This window comes from Patiria miniata, unplaced genomic scaffold (genome assembly GCF_015706575.1).
Source record: "Patiria miniata isolate m_02_andy unplaced genomic scaffold, ASM1570657v1 HiC_scaffold_18, whole genome shotgun sequence".
Classification (NCBI taxonomy): Eukaryota; Metazoa; Echinodermata; class Asteroidea; order Valvatida; family Asterinidae; genus Patiria; species Patiria miniata.
Genome location: NW_024037056.1, coordinates 14256763 through 14276527, shown reverse-complemented (window position 1 = coordinate 14276527; position 19765 = coordinate 14256763). Strand labels below are relative to the sequence as shown.

The window sequence follows — 19765 nt, the reverse complement described above, 5'->3', positions numbered from 1 at the left end:
CAGTTGTAAAAGCAAGCATTGGCACTACAAAGAATGTCATCTAAACTCATGTTTAGGCAGATCAGTATAGATATACGGGAACTTATTTAGTCAAAATGTAAGCATCTTCGAGACGGTAGTTGTCAGTCACTATATCCTCCTGCAAACGGCGCAGCTTTCCCTAATGAAGTAATTCTCTGGACTTGCATATGGAATGATTAATGACATGATGCGACGGTGAGGGCCAGGGTAAGGCATCTTTTGGAGATTTCAGACTACACATTGTGTGTACCTTGTTTAGCTCATATGCAACCCAAACGAGCCCTCTTGTAGTCTTATGCGGTGCTTTTCTGTTTTCCCCTCTTAAGAACAACGACAAGTTACGTAACTTTTGGCGTCGGCATCTTTCTGGTCCTTCTGATATTCTACACGTCGATGGCAACCAGCTTCAGAAAAAGATACCCGGATGTGCTCATTAGCGTGGCCAGCTGGATGGAGAGCACGTACGTGGCGCGGACGCTGATAGTCACGTGCGTCGCCGTTACCGTGGCAGCGTCAGACATTGTGGACATGGTAAGAACGACAGAGGGCGGTATATATTACACTAATGCATCTTGCATCCTAAGAAAGATTATAGTAGCAGTGATAACAGCTTGAAATATAACAGTGACGATGTCCGCTCAATAATATTATTGCAATATGGCAAAAATTTCAGTTTTGTTACAATAATACATTCTTAATGTAATTATCCAACCGGTTAAAGATAACAACTCTATGGTTTTGGCCGCAAATGTTATTCATTATAATTTGTTCGTCCCTCTACGGCATTCCCATGTGATCTTCACCCACATTGCTATGTCCCTTAAATATCAATTCCTTTTGGTCTGTTTCCTACTTAATCCGTCCTTTGCTCGTACTTTTATTACATTCCTAGCTTTGATCTTCACCCTCATGGGTCTCTCCCCTATTACCCCCCCCCCCCCTTCGTGTTTTCTCCTTCCAACCTTGCATGCTTTTGAGCTCTTGTATGGCTTTATGATCGAGGATAGATCACAACGGGAGAACAAAAGATCCTTTCAGTCCTCGAGAGTTGGGTCCTTTGTTGAAAACGGTCCTCGATCGTACAGTTATGTGTTTAGTCTGAGGAGAGTGCACTACATTGTATCACAGGTACAGATGGAAACACAAACCACTGTCCTCGAGAGTATAGAAATTCACCACTCTACGCTACATGTTTGTTTCTTGTACGAAGAAGGTCTCGTTAAGATCCGAACGTCAGGCCGCTTTTATTGTTTTGATTCGTTATAATTTAGTACGCTTCATTTCATTCCACAGGTTGTTTGTGAGAATACAAAAAACCCAATTACAGAACTCGACACCCAGAATCCCTCGTGTATCTACCTACGGTACTACACCTACTCGGGAATACTTGTGCTGGTTAGTCATTTGATCAGTTAGTCCTTACGAAAAAGATTGCGCAAACGAACCGAGTATAAGAGCATCAACAAGCTTCCATGGCCATTCCCCAAACCATGGCCTCGTCAGTGGCTTTGAATCGGTTTGGTCAGGAATCTCATTGTCCAAACCTAACAGGAAGACTTTCAACTCGATTTACATGTGATATTCCCGTATCAAAGCGTAGCCTCTGTTAAGACAAAGTATATACCCAAGTCAAAAGACCCATGGCAAAAAGACCTCTACAAGCCGAAGCTGCATGGGGTTGAAGCCGTGGGATTGGGAAAACCATAACCCAACTCAGCGAATATTTGATTTCTCCTGTTTACCAGGTGGCCATCACAGTGATGATACAAGTGACACAGTTCGTTAAGATGCTACTGATTGTGATCATTGGTTCAGCGTACGCTCTACTAAATCTGTTATTCTACAATGACCTGTTTGTCCGATACGACGAGTACAATAAGGAGCAAGCCGAGTGAGTAAACAATCTAAAATTGCGATACGAAAATGGACTATCGGTGAATCCTCGCATAAGTTTGCCTCCAACTTAACAATGTAAAGCTCAGCAGTTATTGAAGGACACTTAAGTGCCACTGCTACTGCGCGTCCACGTTCACGTGCGTTTATATCGCGTGCGCAATGCGCGCGCACAAACAGGTGAAAGTTGCGCGTCTCCGCGCCATAAGCACACCCAAAAAGGCAACCTCGTTCCCATGGGTACGAGATCTTGCTGCGCCATGTTGTTTCCCATCATGCCTTGCGCGAAGGAACGCGCACGCGCCCATGGAGTCGAGGCTGTCAAAAAGGTGACAGATGAGCGTCTCCGCGTCATAAGCGCGCACAAAAGGAGTCAGTCACGCGTTTTCGCGTCATACACGCGCGCGAACCGGTATGTGCGCGTGATTTTGTCCTTCAATAGACCGCTTGCAGACGCGATCGATAATTGACGCGCGAAGGTGCACGACGCCATGTTATGGGACAAAATGTGCATGGATAGATATACGCCTGTCCCAAAACATGGCGTCGCGCGCCTTCGCGCGTCGATTATCGAACGCATCTGCAAGCGGTCTATAGCTCTCATGAGTAGGTCACATAAGGCAATCTACTGTTTCTGCATTGAGTCAATTGTTTACACATAAATGTTGCACCATTAAAATTAGATTTCTTTCTTTCGTCTTTCAGGCTATTGGCAAAAGAAGGACAGGAAGAGAAAGACTACTACAATGATTTACCCAGTCGATACATTATTACCTACCAGCTGCTAGCTGCTGGAGCCGCACTCATTTTCTACAACAGATTTGTGAGTCATTTTTGTCGTCTTTTACAAAAACACATCAGCTGTATCAAGCAAGCATCTTTAACGACTATCGAAGGCTCTTTAGCGACTGAGACAAGAAATGCGCAATACAATGAATGAGCAAGTATCTCACAGAGTCCAAATTTTAAATTCTGAATTACCAAACAAAATTCTTTTTGCAGTTAGAAACAACGAATAGGCTACTGTTTTTCTGGAAGTACGAAGCACGAAAGCAAAAGGAAGAGGTGGGCAAATTGCGGATACGCAACGAGCAACTGGTTCTAAACATCATGCCCATTCACGTAGCCAAGCACTTCTTGCAGAGTAAACGTAAAGACGAGGTGAGTGTTTAAATGTCCCACGTTGGAATGGTGCCCATGTGAGAATTGTCCTGACACACGACTTTAAAAGGTCATGACACTGAAACACAGAGAGTGTATACATTTCAGTTACAACCTCACTCATGAATTCAAAAGTGCACAGAAGTAGTGCAACTACCATCAAAATATGGATATTAAGTAACAATACTAGGCACTCTTGTTTTACTATACTCCAGAAGACAATGCTTTGTGTTTTCTTTTGTCCCTGTAATGTAACACTCTCCCATAGACTAAGCACACAAACCTACTACAGGGGACCGTTTTGAATGAAAGACCAAACTCCCGAGGACTGAAAGGATCTGTTAATCTCCCTTTGTGTGTCTGTCCTCGGAGGTTGTGTAGAACAAGCACAGCGAAGCTGGTCAAAGATTAGTTTTTTTAAGGGGTCTAGGTAGTCATCCGAGTCAATCAATTTGGCCGAGCGAGGCTTAAGCAAGTGTAATTTACAATGACGGTCAAATAGGAACAAATAGAGCACTGGGCTGGCCCCTTTGGACAAGCAAACATATTTCTCAGTTCAGTTCACAGTGGCTACACAATGTTTATAGTTAAGCCCAAAATGTGAGTGTACACAATGTTCTTACATAACCAAATTTAATGTCTGTGAACAAGTAACGAAAACAGAAATAAGATACACCTGTTTGCATCATGAGAACATTTTCCTCCGACTGTAATTTTCAGGATCTATACGCCCAGGATTACCCTGAAGTAGGTGTCATGTTCGCCTCTATTCCAAACTTCTCCGAGTTCTACAGCGAAGACGCCATCAATAACCAGGGAACAGAGTGCCTGAGGTTTTTGAATGAGATCATCAGCGATTTTGACACGGTAAGCGACGGGTATAGAGACGACGTGTGAGTGTTGGACGATGAGTACATTGCACAATTGTACATTGTGAATAATGGAAAAAAGGTTAGGGCTAGGTCGTCAAGATGTCCTCATTTCAACTTCCCTTTTCCCTGATTTTCCCAGCTCTTGAAAGCCGTGCGTTTCCGAAGCATCTGCAAGATCAAGACCATCTCCAGCACCTACATGGCGTCGTCCGGGATGGTTGCCGAGCCAGAGAAGATCATCTACGAGGGGGAACAGGAGAGATGGCAGCACCTGGCCGACCTGGTCAACTTTGCCTTCGCTCTTAGAGACACCCTGGACACTATCAACCAGCAATCATTCAACAATTTCATCATGAAAGTTGGTGAGAAAAAAACAACAATCATAACCTGTTGTTGCTAGACTCGAAGGGCTGAAGTCTATTGACTGAGTCACTGACTGGTATTGTCTAAGTCACTGAATGACTGACTGAGTGATTGATTGACTTAGTATCACTAATGCTCTAAAACCCAGGGTAATTTGGGAATTCAGAAAACTGCATAAGTCTTAGCCACTATATTTACTGGACCTAAAAGGTCTAGTATGTTGCCATCTGACTGAATGAGCCACTGACTGACAGATTGACTGAGTAAAATATCCTAAATTGCCGAACTGCTGTCAACATTCGGGTCCCGTTCGACCAGGCAAAAATATCGTTTTTTGCCGTTCTGGATTTGGCCATAATAGCCCCGCCCACCTTCAGTTTGTATTCATTTCTCACACGCTAATGACTGAGTTTGTCCGAGCTATTGTGGTCACCTGACCAAATGTCGTGACCTAATTGGTCAATACTCCTGTTTGATCGACAGACAAGATGATTGAGACTATTGCAACTTCGTTAATACTGACTGGCTCCCATCCAAATGACAAATATGATAACATTTATACCACAAGACACAAAAACTACTGAGGTTAATCGTGTATTTGGGACTTTATCACAGGTATCAACCACGGACCAGTACTCGCTGGGGTGATCGGCGCTAGGAAGCCCCATTACGATATCTGGGGGAACACGGTCAATGTAGCAAGTCGAATGGAAAGTACTGGAAAAGCTGGAAATATACAGGTAATAGAAAATGATACACAAATTGTCACGATCAAGGTAAATTTCTTGACAGTAGTCGTTTCACAATATTGGTTAACATAACCCATCATGGGTTGAAATATCCAATATCCAACAATTGTTAATATGTGTCCAACCAACCGATTGGTTGGACACATAATAACCAATCGTTAATTGGTTATTTCAAACAATGATTGGTTATGTTCAACAATCTGTTTTTACAGTGCAGACATCAGACAGAAAAAATATGTTTACAAATCTGTAAAACGTACAGTGAAAGTAAACGTTAACATTTTGTTTACGAAAGTTAGCGAGTATGATTATTTTAAGGTTCGTGGCCTGTATTGCCAAGAGAGGGCGCTTTAAAATCGGCCTTATGACGCCCTAGCTAGTGTTTGTAGATGACGAATGCTGTGTCTGAGCCAAGTTTTCAGATTTTTTCGTAATCTTTTAAACTTGTTTTAATAGTACTTATACCGTGTTGTACAAAAGGTCAATGACTTCTGTCTCTAGAAGGTATTTTCGTACAACAGCGCTATCAATTAAACTACCTAAAATATACCTAACTGACACCATTTCGCACTCTCAGGTGATCGAGGAAACAATGAAGGTACTGAAGAGATTCGGCTTCAAGTTTCAACAGAGGGGGTACGTCAAGGTCAAGGGCAAAGGTGAACTCCTGACCTTTTACCTCATCGGCAAGGAGGAGAAGGCTGACGTGCTGCCAAATATGGTCGTATAACCAAATATGGTAGTATAGGGCACCATCAATGCCTTTCAGCATAACCAAAAGTAGGCAGTACATTACGGAAAAGAGATTCTCACGGAAACTGATGTTGAGCACGATGCTTTATACAATAGCCCTATGCATTTTTTTTCTTTTCCAATCACACGAATCGGAAGTAAACCGTAGTTTGTGCCTTTTTTCATCAGGAGTTTGTGGACCATTTTGCAGAGTTCATTGATGTATCTCGTATTCACTCCAAGTTGTGATTTAGAAATCAAAAAGAGGTTTTATGCATGTACTCCTAAATTTTAAATCCTGTTGAAATAGCGTACATAGACCATTCAAGAAGTAGTTGAATAGAACTGGATGAATAGAAAGTTATATAGTGGCCATCAATAATTATTAGAAATGGACAGTGAACCTCAATTTACTTTTAGATTGAATGACAGTTAACAATGAACTAGATGAGATAAGGACACAATCTTGACGATTTTTAAAGGGGAGAAATGTGAATTATATGACGATTTTGTTCTGCCTGAACACGGTGTACATAATGCTGAATATAAAGTTATTAGCGGGCAAGTTTCAGTGTAAATATTAAACAAAGAAAAGTTCCCACGATGCAATGTAATGTCACGTGACTTGTTTGAAACGTAAAGTCACGTGAGACGTTTCTTACGTGACATATCTTCGTTTATCTACCCTTTCCGATTGCAGATAGTCTTAAGCTTAGAACGTACAAGAGCCCAGAACACATCAAAAAAACTTTCACAAAAAAGAAAAGTATTTTGATGGTATTGTACAAATAAGTTATAGACATATTCCTTTTCTAATGTAAAATGTGTACAGTGTGAATATAAGATTACATTGAGTATATATATATCGCCACCTTTGCAATAACACCTGAACTGTGCAATTCCTTATCATATCGTTGAAATTATTACATTAAAATTTGATTGTATATCAGTCTTGCGTTATTATGTAAATATGGACATAAATCTTCAGAATCATTAACCTTTGACATTGGAAGTTGGCATTTAGAGTATTTTATGCTCAACTCTAAATTGACTGATACGTTTCTTTTCCAATACAGAATGACCAAATTCAAGGAGTAAAAAAATATTCAGTTTCACTTAACAATTCAAGCTGAGGAAAAAACATTCCGAGAAAAAAAACCCCTCAGCTATATTACTCACTGGTTTTTGTGACGTTTCCACTTGTGTCATATATTGTGTTTCATCTCTTGCTGCATTGTCTGTTTTGAAAACTAAAATATTGATCTATATATACTGTACCTTTTAAAATCATTTTTATTTTTTACAAAATAGATATCGAAACACCTGTCTATGTGTTTTCAAAATTGCGTTTCTGTGCACAGCATCTGTAAGTAGTTTGTGTGTATTTTATACATTTTGTTCAGGAGCACTAGATACGGCGAAAATTACATACAGATCCTTTAGAGGCCAAAGTGAACGTGTAGGTTATATGTCGCTGGTTCCCGTGCGCTACTTAGTGTGCAATGTATAAGCTGTCACCAGCGAAGAGCCGTAGGCAGAAAGCGTGCTCTTCCTTGCTGCGATGGACCGATCCGCTAGGCCCCACCCTATGATGTTTTGACCAATCACAGCCTTGATTAATGTCCGACAGGCGTGCGCTTGCATACGACGCGCGCGTCTAGAACACGCAGTGTGGCGTTTTAATAGACGCGCATGTATTGATCCTCACGTGAGCAGTGGGCGGGGCTTACCGGATCGATCCATTAAAATGTCGAAGTGCGCAAAGATGGTTTTCACCAGTTAGGCCTTTAATCACTTTGTGTAGTGACATGCCATGTGACACTGAGCCTATTATGCAAATAGTCAAGTGTCAACGCATTTAGTCTCGTTCTTTGTTTATTAAAAGTGCCTTGAAATTGCATATGCATAAAATGGATCAGTCTCACTTCGTGTAACATATTCTTTGAAATTATTTAATTGCTAAAGCTGTGTAACATTTGAGAAAACCATACACATGTATACGCACTTTACTTAACACAAAACTCTTTGTATTCATTACGTCATCAATATTTGTATTTATCATGTCTGCTTTATGTTTGGGACAAATTGTCAGTGACCACTTATTTACATTTCATATTGCAATCATGTGACGATTCGTATGCCTAGTAGTGCCTTAACACTGTCTAGAATGTCAACTTTAAACGAAACCATTTTTTTTCTCTGTTGTTAAAAGATGCGTGTCTATTTATTTATATACGTACTTGTGGTCGGTTATTCATTGAGATAATTTGTTTGTCCTTTCTGAATGAGAATAAAGTCACACCAATCATTAATAAAGTGCTTCTCATTTCAATGCTTGGTTTGCTTGTCTGTTTTAAGCGTGAATGGAAGGACCCTGCTGCAAATGAAGACAAGTATTTGACCTTCCTACGGTAGCTGGTGTGGCGAAACACGCATTTGATTCTGGGTCTCTCTTGCTACTGCCAAGTTTTAGAAACAGCGTGTTAAGAACAAGATTAGTCAGGTTCCTTGGCTTTGTACCGCTCATCACCTCTTTCTTTACAACACTCGCCTAATACAACATCCTTGCACCTTTGGTACTCGATTTGGCACATTCGAACCGCCAGCGTGATTCCGCATGCGCCGACGGACGCCAGTGATTGGTCCGTCACCAGTGAAGTCTGCAACATGGCTACCAGGCCGCCATTTTGGTATTCTTCCCATATTCTTTCCAAGCCGTCAATATCTGTGATTCTGCAGGTGAACAAGATGCATTTGAGTTTGGCTTCGTCGACAAAGAGGCCTTTCATCTTTTCCAGTTGGTCGACAGCTGTGTCGAGCTCTGCAGAGCCTCCCGTGAGTCGTCGGAAGAAGGGATCTTGGAGGCTCTTGAGGAGATTGTCAAAGGGGTCTTTGGTTTCGACTTCTTCCTCATCACTATCAGTTTCGTCTTTGCTTCGATGAATGGAGCATCTACATCTTACTCTACGCTGTTTAACACCTCTTGCATCTTTTGGAACAGGTTCCGCCCCTGTCGATGCGTCCGTTACACTGCTGATTTTCTCAATGGTTGGGGGAAGCTCAACTACCTGAACTTTCTTTTTTACAGCAGACTTTTCAGGATTTTTACGCAGTAAGGGAAGGTTTTTTTGAGGAACGGAGATATTCTGTATATCAACTTCAATGGTAATTTTGCCTACAAGAAAAAATAAATACACATCTATTTTAACTACAATTTTTCTTCACACAAATTTCCAATTTCCAATTAAGTAATCTGTTTGATTAAATACCAACTCTCACTTAAACCTCAATATTAATTCCTGTAAATAAAAAATCGCATGATTTCTCCTTGATTTGATTCAAATAAAACTTTGCTATCGTGTTACTGAAATAAGAATTAAATATTATTTACTTTTTTGTTGGCTTACCTTGTTTTGGGGGCGTGGCTGAGACTGCCCTCCTCCATCTTGACTCATTACTCTGACGGGAGGACGCATACCGTCCAGGAAACGACATGGTGCCTTCATAGAGATACAAAATAATTATCATCTTTGGAGCATCAATATGTTAGATTCAAAGAAAGGAAATTATATATGTAATAATAAGAGGAGTTTTGTGATCCAACTGCGTTGTAGCTGACTGTTAACGAAATTAATTTCAATTTCTAGGACTAACCAACACTGACCCGACGAAATATGAGATTTGAAATTTCAACCAACCTGATCGCCACAGATTTCTAGGCGACACTTGTCTCTCTTGTATCGGAAGAGGCAGGCCCCGTATCTGCACGGCTGATGACAAGAAACTCTGAGAACTATCCCGCATTCTTGACTGGTTTTCTCTTGGCGTTATTTGCCTTTGTTGAACTGATGATTCGGAATGGAACGGTTTTACTATAAAAGTAAATACAAAAATCGAATAAATATTAACACAAATTCAAAAGGACTTACTGTCGATTAAATTAACAACGTAAAAATGCGATATGATATAGTTCTTATAAACATAAGATGACTGACTTAAAGTATCTCTTACCTTCAGAACCTGGTTTGTCTTCTTGTCTTTTCTGACCACCCTTCCCACCCATTTCTCCGAGCGCGCGCACGAGCCTATCCGCCGTCGCGTACTCCCTATAGTTCCGTTTCCATAGCAGCAACATCTCAGTCTTTTGGCGGGAATAGTTGCCCGGGTGCGCTCGGGCAATGTCGTCGACGTCTGCCTTGGATAGGCCGAGGCGGACGGCGAGGAACTTCCACTCGTTTCGCTTCAACTTGGCGGCAACTCTCTGGAGACATTCCAGGAAATCTGGCTCTGATTGGGAAATGGATAATTGTTTTGATTAATCAATTATATCACTAAAATTTAGAGAAATAAATTGTACTCGCTTGTAATTCGAAGCAACTTTGCAAGCTTAAGCTAGCAGCAAACTTATTGCCAGTTGAAAACAGGTCATCGTACTGAAAAACTAAATAACATTTCCTAAATTTCCACTATAAAGTCTTTTATTCATTTAAGACAAATGAAATTATTTCACGAAATTGAAATCGCTGTAAATGGAGAAAAAACGCTCCTTAAAAAAAAAAAATTCCGAAATGATTACAAGTAGGCCTACTTAGTTTCTTGCATAATAGTCTTGAAAATACAATCCATATATAATAATGTACGTCAGAAAATGTCACTTAACATTCTTGTTACTTTGTCTAAGTATTGTCTGTAAATGGTGTGGTATCTCTTGATATGATATCATCATTATTTATAATTACCTTTCATTTGATCCATGTTCCTATCTTTCCTTCGGACCGAACCCTCTTCCCAGCAATAACCGATTCACGACTGATTTGTTTCATTTCCTCGACACTTAAACGGTCATTTCTTTCGATTTATGTTTGTTTGTCTGTCTCTGTGAGTGTGTACCCATCCATTATCGTGCCAGTGACGGATGTTAGACAAATATTTTCACTGACATCCAAACGTCAAAATCTTTAACAGCTTCTTACTTGTCAACAAAGCGTAGAAATGTCATCCCGTATCCAAGGCCAAACATCATCAAAATAACGAGGATTTTCCTATCCTGTATGTCTTTAAATATTTACCAATTTCCGTGTCTTCACTTTCTTATAGAAAATATTAACAATTGCATAGCTGCTAAAGTAACATTACAATTACTAAATTATTACTATCTACCACTTGGTAAAAAGGAAAAAAAGAAGAAAAAAAGATAACTCTAAATGGCAGTGACAGGAGTAACAAGCTCTAACAAACATTGGAGGTCGCTGATTATAAAGTTTGCCGAGATGTTTACTTTGTCTTGTAAACATAAAGACTTGAAATCGCGGTCGGATAAGATACATGTATGTCAACACTTTCTAGCGATAAAAACTGTTTGAAGTTTATCAATAAGAAGTATTGGTGATGATGCCTCTGGCACTGTTGACAACACAAGTAAGCATCATCTGGACAATTTGTTCATGGGCATAACATCATTGTCCTCAGCCACAATGGCTATTTGTATAATATCATGTCCATCAACCTCTGTACACCCTCCCAGCTCTCGCGTGCAAACATTGACAAGTTTTCTGTGAGGACAGATCCCAAACACTAATATTTGCAAAACAGAGACGAGAGAGGTTCTGAGAAGTGGAGATTGGTTGAGAGTTCATCTCGAGGCCCATAACACTGACCAACACTTTCACCGATTGAAAGTGTTTTGTTCGTTAGTAGGTCCACTTCAGGCTAATAGGTAAACTAAAGAAGGGATGGTATTCGAATATAATGCTTCTCCTTCTTATTCTTATCCCTACTTATGACGTCTCTAGTTCATATTTACCAAGACGTACGTCAATGCACTGAGTTTCATTGGCATTTTCCCAATCGCTTTAAAAACACGTATGGTAAAAAGACAAATCTCTGCAGATCACTTATTTCCAAAAATGCCAACCTCATAACAACCTATGTTCGCATGTGTCCCACGCTACTTCCATAATAAGTTTTGAGTATTCTGATACGGTCCCTGACACCCGTTCACGCACGGGCGTTGATAACTTGTCCCCAGCTTTGACATCGACACAGTGGACGGGTGAACTCATAAACAGAAGGCTCGTTGGAGCGGGTGCAGGCGCATTGTGGAATCATCTCGAGAAATACTTTGATCAGCAGGTCCGTGAGCTAAGAAACCACGGCATTTGAAACAAGACGAGATCTGCTTCGCTGACTATGAGAGAAGACATTTAGGTGAGTCATTAACTCTTCTGTACCAAACAGCAGAAATTGTTGTGTCAGGTAGGCAATTTTCCTGCTTGTATTCATTTCAAATAGAGAAAATAATAATAATATATGATATCAACAGAGGATTTTGTTACGATCTCTTCTCGGCGCGGGGAGGTTTGTCACTTGAAGGGCGTGTACAGCCTAGCAACGCCTACCCAACGACCATCCACTAACGTGAAAACCATACTTTTTCCATTTTTTTCAGACAGAGATATTTCCTTCGCTATAATGACATGGCAGTGAAGCGGAATTGTGAATGTGAGAACGTCAGAATTTATCTCTAATTCATTAGTGTCCTGAAATAAAGACTACATTTTGAGACAATTTCGTAGAATGTAACATTTCTTGAGCAAAAATCACTGAGCTTTTTTGGGGATTAAATCAGGAAGGAAAGAGTCAATCACACAATCTATCAAACTTGCTTAAATGTTCTATCTAACCCTTTGATCATTTTACCTCTTTATTCTTCAAGAGAGCCTTGTTAAATGTCGAAGTTGTACAACATTAATGAATTAGCGGTCCATAAAATATAAACCCTACATACATCGTACAACAATCGCGCACACACAAAACGGCAGAAGGGGAGTATAAAGCACAACAAGTGCGTCATTATGTCTCACATTTATTATTTCCCTGACTATCCCCATTATATATGAAATAATAGGCAAAGAATTTATCACAGCAAGTATTATGTCAACACTTGTCTTTCAACTCCGCTATTTGCACATTGCTTTGTCGTGGTCTAAGGAACAAAATCATTTCAATAAAGAGGTTATCGTTCCGTCCGGTTTGAGATAACCTTCTTTTTTGTTCATCAAAACGAGTGATAAATCGAGTGACAAAGTTTTTGATAGTAAATAAGAGGAGAATAAATTGCCAGACAGACACTCAAGTTGTGTTGTCCGTCACGACTGAGTTTGTCATGCCGATGATTTATGTCAGAAAATCGTGAGGTAGGTTCACGGATTTTTGTCCATAATCTGCAAAACAAATCTTGGACAAGGAAAACAGTTTTTATGACTGAGTAGTCGAGCTTTGTGGGATTTGACTTAAAAATGCAGAGGAGTAACCTGAAGCTTTGCAGGGTTTGAGATTCTTTTAGATGCATTTTATTTGATCACAGGACTCGATGTGTCACGTAAGTGTCTCAAACTGTTTGCATACGGTATTTTTACATAATTTGTTCCGCATATCACACCATTTATGTAAAAACAAAGAAAATGCATGCTTAGTTTTTAATTCTGTGATCCATAACGTGGACATTTCATTACGCTGGCTCTACCTTTATGTTGTTTTTAGATAACTTAACTAAGAGAAATAGATATTTTTGTTTCGATTTGATAAGTGCAAGCAGGTGTGATTTTTGTATTTTTTTCTCCATTATTTTCAAAGCTCTATCAACATAACTCTATGCCAGGAAAAACAATGAGTTCTTTCACTCACTATAGGAAAACACCTGTTTTGATTGGAAAGCCGGACTACGACTTTATGATCAGATAAATGACAGAGGAAACTAAACAAAAGGATTGTAGCAATAAATAACTGACTTACCATGCGACTGAATCAAATATTTAACAGGTGAATATTATTCACCTGTTAATATTAAAGTCTTCCCATTCGCGTTGAAACGGAAATTACCATTATTGATTTGGATATTTGACGCTCAGACTACGTCACTGAAAACCAACAAAAATTAGTGGTTTTTTTTTTCAGATCACGAAATCAATAAAAAGGGAAACTGACAATAAGGTGCACATTCTTGCCAGATTATTATTTTCTTTGTAGTGTTGCTACAAATTATTTAAATAATTACAAGAATACATTTTGGATTGCTAACATGTTCGATTGTTTATTCTTACTGTGCAATACAAATGTCTGTCTGTTTGTCCATTTCTTTCGTTTGTCTGTGACTGTTTCAATAACCACATGGATATACTGTAAACACGATGACTTTATTTACCAATTATGACGCACCGCGCGATACAAATACTTATCCAATCACAGAAAAATAATGTGGATTTTTTTTCCGACCTGCGTGTTTTATTACCGATCTACGTGACTGCCTAGCAACCAGGTCCCGACCTTAGCGACGGGACAAACACTGGCGTCTTTCACCGATCCTGAAAGTCGAGAAGAATGCACAAGATTGAGTTTGCTTGTCTGGGTCTCGGAAAACTGTCACTTGGGTTTTGGACATTCACGTGATTTAGCACCAGGCATATACGACCTATTCTGACATACGCACATTGTTTTATTGATATCAAAGTTGAACATTCCAATCTGGTCGCTGAACTGCTGGGGATCCAAAGAACAATTCGCCAACATTTCTATAGATGTTCTGAGAAAACATGAATGTTGGTCACCATATGCATCCAATTACATTCAAAGGCAAACATGACATATTTCGAATCATACAATTTCAAAGTACTAAATACTTTACAAAAATACTAACAACTTCAGTACATTCATTTCCCCCCAATATTCTTTTAAAACTTATAATATATTTGTGATCCGATCAGCACAAAACCCATCGGAAGTCGGACGTCCGTATTTTGAGATACAGCCTATAATACACTGTGCATGCACAAAATATCGAAATTCAGATTTAGAAGCTAGAATAATGAATATATTTCACTTTCAATGAGGTTTATTTGTACATTTTCAAAGGAGTTCATTTGGGAAACCTTAACTACAAGTTTTTCGATGTGTAAAATTTTCCGAAGCCCGAATATTGGGAACGGAAAATACCTATAACTCCCTCCGATTTTGTCCGATTTGGTTTACATTATTCTGTACATTTATTCACGTGCTTTCCAAGGAATCCAAAATCTGCTTTCAAAACTTGGTCCAAATGACTGATTTTGCGCTGGAGGGTCACATTTCTGTTTTCCGGTACTCATTTGATAATGTACTGTTGGTCAAATAAGACTCATAATATAACATCATCTAACAAACATTTATCAAAGATTTCAATCACTCAAATGTCTTGCACTGTGGTGACAGTATTTGCATAATACAACGTCTTCTAATAACTTTCGAATATATGTCGTAAAATAGGACTATCAATACATTGCGCCTAGCACAAACGTTCCTCATTGACTGGTGTTATGTTCACATTACGAGCCTTGCCACTGTTCTATACAGGCAAACTCAACCGTCAAACGCTGTTGCTAAGGCCAATAAGCGGACTCCTGGACCGAATCCAACAAAGTGCTCACCAAAATAAAACCAAGAAGATCCAACCAGTCGACAGGATTAGTAAATCTGACTTAATCCCTTCTGTGGATATCCTTGGATTTACTCATCTGCAAAATTGAGGCTGGATATAGACCCTCCAGTTACAAAATAGAAATCTATAATTGAATTTGGAGCACCCGTTAGTGGAGCACTTGGCAACAATGATGGGTACTTGTTGTATCGATGTACGGCAGGTGTTGGCGGTTGAGAGGCCGATGATATGGCAAATCTACCGGTAGCTTTTGTTGGTGAGTTGAGGGTTCATAGCGAGAGGTACACCTGTGGGGACGGGGGGTGTTACAGGTGTTAGGTCGCCAGTTGCTCTTCGGTCGTTTTTCATTGGATGATTGGTTCAGAAATCAAGTGGAATTGTGTGTCAAGTATGGAGATGGATGCTCAGGTGCATGTGTGATCTCTCGTTTATGAATGGGGAATATAAATATGCATATTTTTTTGGCTCCTATTCTGACTGTTTGGAGAGGCAAATTGGCGAAGTACGTTTCGTTCTGCTTATGGAGCTTCCATACGGTACCGGCGATGTAGGATGCTTCAATTCAGTCATTCATCAGCCGTCAATTAGTATGTAATGGCTTATAGACAGAAAGAACAGCCGCAGGTTTTCACATAATGTTGTACTCAAATGAATTGAGTTCAGTCATGCATCAGCCGTCTAGCAAGTGCATGTAGTTAACCAGACGGTGAGAAGACCTATAAGCAACAGCCGTAGGGTGCACTCTAGCACATAATGTTGTATTCAAACACTTTTATGAGCATGTTTGCCGAGTGCACTTGGTCGACTTGGGGTGTTTCTTAAGAGGATTTTAAGAGCAAAATGCAATTAAGAAGAGAAAAAGGACTCCTATAGTGACAAGTGATCTTCCAATTTTCTGGAATTCTCGGAAGCAGGTGTGTCTCTAGCGGCCCGAGGGCGGATTTGAGCAGGGGCAGTGATTGCAAGTGGACGGCTTAGCAACCTCATCAAAACACGGTGTAAAAGACCGGTCGCACTTCTCAGCTAATACCATTAGTCTGTTAAGGAGCAAAAGCGGCGCACTAGTACTTGAGAGGTGCCACCTAACACTCTTACGTTTTAAAGATTTTTTCTGGACACAGCTGTGATGTGACAGCTTATAGGTTATTGTCAGCTTTCTTTCGTCTGGTACATTTAACTCAACCTTTTTCTAACCTTTCTTATTCTAGTTCGACAATTTTTCAGCCGGGAGTTTGAACCAAAGTGAAAAAAAAGACTTTAAACTAACTATATTTTATATCATTTATTGCAGCAAGTGCGGTTTCATCATGGCTGATAGCTGATCAGGTCTGGTGCAGCAATAAACATAAAAAAGGTAAGCATTGTGACAGAGTTTTTCAACAGTTTTTCAACAGAATTCCAAAACAGTATGGTAGTAATAAAGCAAAAAGAGACCACCGTGATCTGGGATCACTTTTTATCATCACTACGCAACAAACAACCGCCTTACTCAGCAACAATGACAAGTAGAATCGATCATATCTTCGGTTGCAATGGGCGTGTGTGCCAAAGAGATTATAGCCAGAGGATAGACACAAATACTCAGCTTCTGAATGATGTACAATCGAGGAGGGATCTCGTGTTCGATTAAAGATTTATCGATCGTAGTCACTGTTATGGAATAGTTCACGAATTAGCTTCATGGCCTTGAAGATACGGCGCAAATGATCAAACGCCTCATGGCAAGTAGGCTAGGTGGCTAGCAAGCATTACGGACATCAAATTGTGTTATCGTTTTGATGATAAACTACACACTTAGTTTACTAGCTCCGAAATGTGCCATTCTGAAATCCACGAATGTCGCCCTCTGTTGACGATGGAAGCATGAAACATTATTCTGCTATATTTCTGATGTATTTCACTACGATAAGATCCTTAAAGGGAATATACAACATTTGCAAACATCGAAAAATAAAACTACCAAGTTTTTGCGAAATACCTTAATAGGATGTTGGTAAATGACAGTCTAAAGCATCCTGTAAAATTATGGCGCCTGGTATACTGTCATTTTCAAGAAAAGTGGTATTTTTGTATCAATTTCCAACGCTGATCGGCCGATCAGCGTTGGAAACAACTGGCTTTTTTTTCAAATACTGGCCCCAATTGACCATTGCACTTGTTTGCAATCGATTACAAACCTATGAACGGGTACGAGCCAGCTAGACTGGTTCCCTGACCTTACAATTCCCCAATGTATGTAAACTGCTCTGTTTCTTCTTATATGGAGTCAGGGAACCCGACTACAGGAAAATGATCATTTTTCTTGGTTTTTATAGCATTTTCGAACCCAAAACCTCCAAAAAGTCAGTGTAACTATATTTGCTTTATATTTCCAACCCCCCAATTCCATCCATTTCTGAAAATTACAGCAAAAGCAAATGATGTATATTCCCTTTAATTGTACACATTATTTTCAACACTGGCTGATACCGTGACAATGTTCCATCTGGTATACATTTTGATATAGTTAACAAAATACTTTTTGATGACAATTGATCTTCGTTTCATTACTTGCATTGCAGGTTACCTCAACTGTGGCATCGAAGAGTTTCTAAATTCCGGTGCGTCACCATGACGTCATTTTACGCCCAACTTCCCCGACGTCCGCACAAGAAGCTGCCCAGGTCAGTGACCCCAGTCATCGACGCCAACTCAGAGGCTCGTTTCACAGCCCCGCCCCTCGACCTGTCATTCAAACACATCGGCACGCTCACCATGGACCTATCAGAGTGGGCGGAAGAACCACGCAACAACTCCAAGAGTCTGCGCAAAACCGACGAAGGAAAGTACGCATGCGTGTCTCTCAAACTTAACAACAACCTGATCCAAGATTGGAACGGATTCGAGGGCTTCGTGACGTCACTGATCAGCGACGCCCAGGAGTTGACCTGGCTTGACCTTTCCTTCAACTACTTGGTCAACGTGGATGACGTCATACTGAAATTCCCCAATTTGAAGATACTGTATCTCCATGGCAACGGCGTGGAGGATCTTAAAGAGGTCGAGAAACTGGCGTGCTTGCCGAAGTTGATGAGCTTGACTCTCCATGGCAACCCAGTGGACAGTGAGCGAGGGTACCGTCACTATGTCCTGACCAAGATTCCCCAACTGAGGGCGCTAGACTTCAGTCGTGTGACCAAAGCCGAACGTGAGACAGCCCAGACGATGGTGAACTTTCTTGGGTATGGAAAAAAGAAGGAAAAGAAGAGAAGGCGGCCAAAAACATTCTAAGAACGTTTTACATCTTCCAAAAAATATCCTGAAATTATTTTGTATGCGGCGAAGTAGCGTAAGCGCGGATTTGTAATATAGAGTTGTAATTTAATTTGTATATAAATCAAGCTTCAACTTTTGCAGTTTTGTGACCCATTGTTGTCTCGTGCCATTTTTTAATCTTCTGAAAATTGATCTGCCACTAAGAATTTTTTTTTTCATCAATCTGGTTTTGATTGCAAAGAGCTAGGGGTCTGGGGATAATGAACAAGACGGACAAAAATTCCACCAAATTTCCCTCCAGATTATGAACCACAAGGTCGACGTCAGGTTGATACAGTTCCTGGAGGAAAATATGGAGGAATCTGGTTTTGATTGCAAAGAGGGGTCTGGGGAGGACTAAGACGGACAAAAATTCCACCAAAATTCTCTCCGATTGTCGACGTCATGTTGATACAGTTCTTGGAGGAAAACTATGGGTCTTAAGTTTGGGTTGAGTACAGACGTACGCATCTGTGTTAATAAGGACCATAATGTTGCCCCTTTGGGTTGCTTGAGATGTAAAGGAAGATGCTTGGTAGACAAATGGCAAACAGGAAAGATATTAATAAAATAGTCTGAATAAATATAACTCCAGAATGAATGGTAATGATTGTTTTACGAGTAATGTTTACGAGTATTTCAGCTTTAAAGTCAATGAACTAGGTTAATTGATAAATAGCTCAATCTGATCAATATTCCATTCTAGGTGAAGGTTGTAAGTAGGATGGTTATAATAATGCTAATTTTAGGTATTTAGGCGCACGTATTTAGGCGCACGTATCCACCAGTATTGGTGCCCAACTGCGCTACATCATTATCACCCTGCTTATTAATTGGGCCAATAAAACATTCCAAATCTCAGCTTCCTGGGGAGTATACAGCTCGATGCTGCCATTTCGGCGCTAAGCAGCTAAATCAACCACAATAACCATCTCTGCCCTCACAAGTACTAACTTTACTCCTGGGTGGGGAGAAGCAATGAGTGAGAAAATGCCTTGCCCAAGGGCACACGCACCATAACCCCAGGCTGGACTTGAACCCTCAACCTGCAGAATTACCCGCCGACCACGAATTCAGAGGTTATCAAAGGTTGTCGTCAACATACAAATTAGGCTACACAGGCACATTAAGAATATCAATTATGCACAACTGAACAATCAATGACTACCAAATCACGTCCTAAGCGACGAACGCAAACTGGACTTTGG

General features: G+C 40.2%; 3 protein-coding genes across 3 annotated transcripts in view; 2 read left to right on the top strand and 1 right to left on the bottom strand.

The window, feature by feature from the left end:
• Positions 1–7099, top strand: part of LOC119724764 (adenylate cyclase type 3-like) — a 40612-nt gene extending 33513 nt beyond the window's left edge. The window contains exons 12-20 of the mRNA XM_038195970.1: positions 348–552; positions 1315–1416; positions 1767–1912; positions 2620–2737; positions 2917–3075; positions 3796–3942; positions 4087–4309; positions 4926–5050; positions 5637–7099. Coding sequence (XP_038051898.1) covers positions 348–552; positions 1315–1416; positions 1767–1912; positions 2620–2737; positions 2917–3075; positions 3796–3942; positions 4087–4309; positions 4926–5050; positions 5637–5789 — 1378 coding nt within the window. The 3' untranslated portion in view covers positions 5790–7099. The remainder of the gene's footprint in view (positions 1–347; positions 553–1314; positions 1417–1766; positions 1913–2619; positions 2738–2916; positions 3076–3795; positions 3943–4086; positions 4310–4925; positions 5051–5636) is intronic.
• A 91-nt stretch (positions 7100–7190) lies between these two features.
• On the bottom strand, positions 7191–10608 carry LOC119724765. The gene is made up of 5 exons (XM_038195971.1): positions 10531–10608; positions 9803–10078; positions 9490–9636; positions 9199–9291; positions 7191–8966 (listed from the first exon to the last, which is right to left on the bottom strand). The coding sequence occupies exons 1-5, from the start codon at positions 10544–10546 to the stop codon at positions 8287–8289; spliced, it is 1212 nt and encodes a 403-aa protein (XP_038051899.1). The 5' UTR covers positions 10547–10608; the 3' UTR covers positions 7191–8286.
• Positions 10609–11494: 886 nt separating this feature from the next.
• Positions 11495–19164, top strand: LOC119724762 (leucine-rich repeat-containing protein 51-like). Its single transcript, XM_038195969.1, has 3 exons — positions 11495–11998; positions 16555–16617; positions 17825–19164. Exon 3 carries the CDS (start codon positions 17874–17876, stop codon positions 18531–18533), a length of 660 nt encoding a protein of 219 aa, XP_038051897.1. The 5' UTR covers positions 11495–11998; positions 16555–16617; positions 17825–17873; the 3' UTR covers positions 18534–19164.
• The last annotated feature ends 601 nt before the right edge of the window (positions 19165–19765 follow it).